At 38.9% G+C, this 6,937-nt stretch overlaps 1 protein-coding gene across 1 annotated transcript; it reads right to left on the bottom strand.

Moving 5' to 3' along the window:
* Positions 1–216: 216 nt before the first annotated feature.
* Positions 217–3,477, bottom strand: LOC121939408 (G patch domain-containing protein 1-like; the record flags this gene model as incomplete). Its single annotated transcript, XM_042482424.1, has 4 exons — positions 3,408–3,477; positions 2,041–2,175; positions 908–993; positions 217–377 (listed from the first exon to the last, which is right to left on the bottom strand). Coding segments are annotated over exons 1-4 (452 nt in total), but the record flags the coding sequence as incomplete, so codon positions are not given.
* Positions 3,478–6,937: the final 3,460 nt, after the last annotated feature.

Raw genomic sequence — 6,937 nt, 5'->3', positions numbered from 1 at the left:
TTTGAATTTGAGTTTTCTTTCTGTTTTTTAATATTGTGTAAAGCTCTCTAAAAAATAAATCTAATCTAAATAATTCTTATCATTATTATTAGAACGATGCGTGGAGATATTCTGAACCTGGATAATTGTGATGTTGTCTTAAATTTAAATAAACAGGCCGACAGGTCACGTTATTGCTCTTGCAGGATTTTAAAATGTGGACGTGCTGGTTTGTACCTGGCCGGTGCGATGAGCTCCTCCAGCAGCGTGTCTCCGGGGATGAGCGCCGCCTGAGCGCTGACGGCTCTCGCCTTCTCTCTGGTGGCGTCTCTGCGGCCGGACGAGAACTCGAGGCTGGTGGTGATCTCTCTGGGAGCGATGCCGTGCTCGCCAAAATCCTCAACAACAACAACAATAAGAGTCGGTCTCAGTAAACCCGCATCAACATCTTTAATCTGAGGATAAAGCAGAGCTCCTCTCTCCCAGATTACATGACAGTTTATTTATGATGAGCGCTGCAGCTCACTGATGACGCCCCGAAACTTCCTCGCTTTTATTTTGAAGAGGAGTGAATGGAAACCATCCAACAAATTAAATAAACTCAAATTTTGGCTTTAAAGCACAAGTGCAAACATATTAAAAAGCATCCGTTCTCCACCAGTTATTGACAAATAATTGGATTTCCATTTTGATATATATTTAAACCATATATAGCTACAAATGAACTATAAAGCGGCTACACCTCGTGTGTGTGTGTGTGTGTGTATAAATAATCTTAATTCTCAATCTGTTAATTTTCAATCAAGGAAAAGTTATATTGCCATTGATATCGTTATTGTTTTATCATCACATTTTAAACTATCATTTTTTCAGTTTTGTCAGAGTTTTTGGTGCTGAAGAATGAAAATCTCGTCTTCTCGTCATTTACCTCCTCATCCATGAAATCTTCTGGTCTGGCATGATGTTTCTCTGCTTTCTGTTGCCGTGACGACACAAAGGTTGACGGGGTCCAGCCTATAAACAACAATAACAACAACAACAATATTGTGAGGATAAAAAGTCAACACAAACTGAGGTTTAACAGCTGCAGACAAACTGAAACACGACATGAGTGCGATCGCGTGTGAGCGCTGATTTAAAGAACTTTCTAGGAGCTCTAAAGAAACGCCACAGTCACCACTGAAGAAACGCGATCTGATTTCACTTTATTGTCAAAAAAATGTGAGGAATGCAAACGAGCCTCGGCCCAGTGTTGGCATGGAAAAACAGTAAACCCTTCTCCCTTAACTTCACTCTCTGGTGGCAGATGCTCCTTTCAGTGTGTTTAATAATAATAATGAAAATTATAATAAACTCTATTTATATAGCACATTTCATAAAAGAAATTACAGCAAAGAAATTAGATGCACCAAGTGCTTCACATGAAGAGACATAATAAAACCTGCATGTAAAAATAAAATAAGATCAGAGCAGAACAGACAGAGTGCATCTTCACATGGGTAAAACCCACTTTATAACACTAATAAAGGAAAGATAAAAAAATAAAGATAAAAAATAGAAAGCACAGAATGCAAAACATGAACATGAGACATGAGATGAGGTGGAAATAAAACCCACTGAGATAATTTTGATTAAAAAACAAAGCAAAAAATAGTGTATAAAATGTAGGTGTATAAATGTAGTGGCTTTCTGCTCTCTGCGGCTGAACAGATTATATAATCCCAACAGAAGGACTGTCAGTAGATGAGAGGGATTATATGTGACGTCCATCTACAGAAAATCATATTCATTATTCGACGTCCCACCTGGTAACCATTTCTTTTCTTTGTTGAAAACATGACAGCGACCAGAATAACTGTGAATTCTTCAAATTTTACCTTAATGTATTTTTTTAAATAGTTTTTTGTTGTTTATTAGTTATTCTTTAAAATGTGTTTCATGAATTATAAAAAATCACATCACACACACATCATCACTTCTGGTTGGGATCACCAACCAGAGACGACATTCGCTCAGTAAATGCAGCTCAAACCCACAGCGCCTGTGAGCAGCAGCACTGACCCTCTTTCGTGCCGACGGTGTTGAAATATCCGGCTGAAAACCCTCCGGTGAACGCTCCGTGAAACCTCTGATATCGACCCTTCTCGTCCTTCACCGTCTGCTCGTGCAGCGGGACGGGCTTCTTCAGCGGCTCGTCTGCAACAGACACACAGGAAACACGTTTCTACACACAAAACTCACCACACAACAACCGTTATTGATCCTGAGGGAATTGTCAGCAGTCATCAGCTGTGCAGCAGTCGCAGAACAAAGCAGAAAAGTGATGATTAATTAAAATGTAGAAAAATTAAAACAGAAATAGTCTTTGCACATTTGCTCTAGTGTGGACATTTTGCAGATGAAACATTGTACACATTCGTCATGTTATCATACTTTCCCTCACACATTTTTATTGTATTTTTTTCTATTTAAGTTCTAGAGTGTTGCAGTACTCATTTTACTACTGTTGTCATTATCATTGTTATTATTATTACTTAATAATTGTATTATTTCTTTCTAACATGTTAATTGTATGTTTAATGTTTGTACCATTTCATTGCAACTGTTTTAATTAAAATTAAAATTCATTATTATTTTGTTATTGCTCTTCTTTTTAATATGTTTATTGTGTGTTTAATGTCTGTACCATTTTTATATATTTTTTTCTCTTTTCTATTTCAGTTCTCGAGAGTTGCAGTATTTCGTCTTAGAATAATAATTATTATTAATCACAATAACAACAATAATTATAACCAAAAACGAAAGCAAATCCCTGAATGAAACTCTATTTGACAATAAATCCATTTCTGATTCTGATTTTTATCACACATTTAAAAATACTCTTTTAAAGTCCTTCATTGGATAAGAGAGTAAAAATACACACAGCCTACATGCATACTTTCATGCGAAAGTACAATATTTCCATCTGAAGTACAATTAAGCAGTTACGCAGTTCAATAACGTATTTTTAACGATTGCTTAAAAAAAGTTAATTATCTAATTAATTTACCCCAATTTCTGCCTCCATCGTTAACCTAAACCTTTCTTCGCCACAGAAATCCATCCGTAAAGTTAACGGTTTTTACTGGACTGTTTGAGGATCATTTCTGAGCCGAATTAACAATGAAAGAGTCACGATTCGTGAAATATCCTGACGGACCGTGTCCTGGCTGTGTGCGCTCAGCAGTGTGCACGAAAACATAAAATAAACCGAAACTTAAATGAAGTCTGGAGCCGAAAACACAACTCAGACCGTGTTGTTAGCTCGTTAGCTTAGCATCCTAAAGTGATGCGCCGGACACTTCCTGTCCGATTTCCCGCCTCCTGAAACAGCTGCAGAGAGTTAAAGTAGAAACAGACTTTACTTGAGAGTCGTTAATGAACGCTACCTTCCTCCAGAGGCTCCAGAGGAGTCCCGAAACTCACGAAGTCCTCCTCACCGTCGCTGTCCGACGCCATGTTTCACTACAACTACGGAGGGAGGAGAAGTACAAACTTCACCGGAAAAGGCGAAGCGTTCATCAGTCGCATCATGAATACACAGCGACTTCCGGCGGAGAAACACTGAAACTCTGATTTTATTGAAAAGAAAAACGCTTCACCATCGGGAGCAGCGTTACGCGGAGTAAAAAGTGCTGAATAAAAAGTACGGATCAGTTTGACGTTATAACGTGATAATTGGTACTGAATGTCAGCAGAAACAGACGCTGAATGTGGAGTTTTGATGGTTATATTGGCTCCATATTACGTTTTCCTGCAGTTTAAAGTCTCTCTGTCACAGAGGAAACACAAAGTCTGTTTTAAGCCCTCTGACAGCTCTCTGTGGACTCAATCCCGTCACTTACTGAGACAAGGCATTTTATTTTGAAACATTTACAGGACCGTTTGTCGGCTGTGCGGGAGCTTCATAAATGAGAGGAAATGTGCTTATGAATATGAAAATCAGCTCTAATATCTGCGGGCAGCGACATCACCAGCGCTGCACACATCCACGCACGAAACCCGCTGCAGCTCTGCGGGGCTGAAGTCCCGCAAGTACATCAAAAACTACGGGACCTGTCACAGACTACAGGGTAGTACTACCATCGAGTGGTCAACATAATGTACTCTTTCCTCATCAAACTGATCTATACAATAATACAAAATAAACATGCGAAATGGCTCCTACACGCGCACAGGTGACGCGCGCAGTGTGAAGAGGGGAAGTTGGAGTAAAACAGACTTTGTATTTCCTCTGACAGAGAGACTTTAAACTGCAGGAAAACGCGGCGCAGAGTCAGTATAATCATCAAAACACCATATTCACTGTCTATTTATTTATTTATTCATTCATATTTTTATGTTGCCCAATTAATGTCGTACAGTAAAAAGTCTAAAACGTCCTGCAAACCCTTACTTCAAATTAACTGCAAAAAGTAAAATAACTGCAGAATGACAGGATATTACTGTATTATACTTATTGATGCATTAATGTGTTAATCACTTTAATGTTGCAGCTGAAGGTGAAGCTCATTTTAATGACTTTATATGCTGCCTGGCAGTTTAATCTATAATAATACATAATCATTTATTATTGATTGTATGTTGTATCTGTTGTATATGAGCTGAATTTGTAAATGAATCAGTGTCAGAAAAAAACTGATTTCCTGCCTGTCTTATCAGTTCTTGATTTTTTATTTAAGTTTAAAAAAACAGAAGGAACAAAGAAATATTTTTTTTACCTGCTCTTAAGTCACAGGAAAGAAAACACACACACACACACGCACACATCATCATCATCATCATCTTCATCATCAGAGGTCAGTAACTGTGCAGGACGCCGGGTCATAGACACATATGTGATGAGATTTCTCTTCCATCTGAAAATATTTGGGTAGTTTGATCAGATTCAGATCAGATCTCTGCAGTTTTTAACTCCAGCTGAGCAGAAAACTAAAGTGAAACTTATCATCGCTGCTGTTTATTGACGACTCGACTCTGGAGTGTTTCTCACTCTGAGGCTCGTTTCTGTGGTGAATTAAACTGTGAAAATAAACGATTCCCAGTCCCTTTTCTCTCAGAGACCCCCTGGATCTGCCACCAGGAGTCCAGTTTATTGGGATTTGCGTGAAGCTCGTATTCATATTGTTTTTGACAGCAAATTTATGAAAACTTGTGAAAAGTTTGCTGTAAACTGTGGGAGGAAAAACACTGGATGGATTGTGGGATTTGGCCCTCAGGCAGATATTTGACCTCCTGAAGTTTGGGAGGAGACAGCGAACAGCTGGTGCAAAATTTTTGTTTCTGGAATCTGCAATTTCTGTTTGGACTGAAACATTTTCCACAAGCAAGAGATGTTTAACCCTTTAACACCTGGATCGACAGCAGCTTTCTTCAGACGCTTTCCACAGGAATTTAAACCCCTGAAGCCGGAGAAAATGTGTTTGATTTCTTTCAAAAACACAGGAAAAATCATGAAATGTCCCACAAACTGCCAAAATAAGTAAAAGGTGCCATTCTTGATAAGTTGCCTCCTCCCATGTTTTTGATAGAAATCAAGCTAATTGCTCAGGTTTCAAAGGATTAACGATGAATGAATGGATGGATGAATGGATGGATGGATGGATTATGGATGGGTGATGGATGGTGGGTGTATGGGTGATGGATGGATGATTATGGATGGATGATGGATGGATGTATGATGGTTGATGGATGGATGAATGGATGAATGGATGGATGGATGGATGGATGGATGATGGTTGGATGATGGATGGATGATGGATGTATGTCTGTTGGATGATGTATGTATGTATGTTGTATGATGGATGTACATTGGATGATGGATGGATGTCTGCCTCCTCAGTGAATGTATAAAATTGCTGACTAAAGTGCTGACTCAGCAGAACCAGCAGAGCGAGGCTGCGTTCAGGTCCAGATCTGAGACCCTGACCCCCCAGCTGACTCAGAGCCCCCCGCTCTGAAACCGGAGTGGCTGCTGAGCTTCAGGGGGTCTAAACCAGCTGAACCTGAGGAGCTAGTTTCAGGGTCGCTGCTGAGATTTATTCACACGTTATTTATTTATTTATTCACGTTTTAACTTCAGTCAGCTCGGACCATTCGCCCTCCGAAACTTCAACATATTGATCTGATTTCTTTCACAAACGTGAAGGCCGTCAGCAACAACAAATGGCCCAAAATTACTGAGAAATGAGTAACAAGGTGTAACGAAAATTACTCTTAAATTATTAAAGTTAGTTTTTTTTAAACTAACTGCAGTTCGCGGGACGGTTCTTGTTAAGCTGCTCGTTGCCTTTTTCCCGTTTTCCCCCAAAGAAATCATCAATGAGCAATTCAATAAGACATGGCCCCAAAAATTAGCAAGAAATTAATACATTTCAAGAATATTACCCAAAAAAAAGCTGAAAAAAAGGAGAAAAAAGAAAAGTATTAAAAAACTTTTTTTTCCTGTAACATAATTTGAAATATAAAATTATGATAATTAAATAGATAGTCTTATATATTTTAAAAAAAACTAATTTTCAGCTCATTTTCGTGTCACCTTTTAATAATTTCTTGCAGTTTGTGGGAAAGTTCTTACAAAAGTTCCTCGTTGCCTTTTCGGGGAAATCAAACCGACGTGCTGAGGGTTCAAAGGGTTAATTTTTGTGGAAGTGTTCTGAGAGCAGCAGAGGACGGATGTTTGGTTTGTCTCAGTTTGAAGTGATTTCCCTCTGCATCGTCTCACAGGCTCATTTCAGGCTGCGTGACTTCATATCTACATTTTACACCGACCTCATTTATTTACTTTTCATTCTTTATTTCAGCTGTTTTTTCAGCACTGTGCTCTGCACCAATCAGGATGCACCCTGCTGATGTCATCATGATGTCATCCACCCTGCCAGAGCTGCTCACACACACACACACACACACACACACACAC

The sequence above is a fragment of the Plectropomus leopardus genome, unplaced genomic scaffold (assembly GCF_008729295.1).
Source record: "Plectropomus leopardus isolate mb unplaced genomic scaffold, YSFRI_Pleo_2.0 unplaced_scaffold4784, whole genome shotgun sequence".
NCBI classification, from domain to species: domain Eukaryota; kingdom Metazoa; phylum Chordata; class Actinopteri; order Perciformes; family Serranidae; genus Plectropomus; species Plectropomus leopardus.
This window is presented reverse-complemented; position numbering and strand designations above follow the sequence as displayed.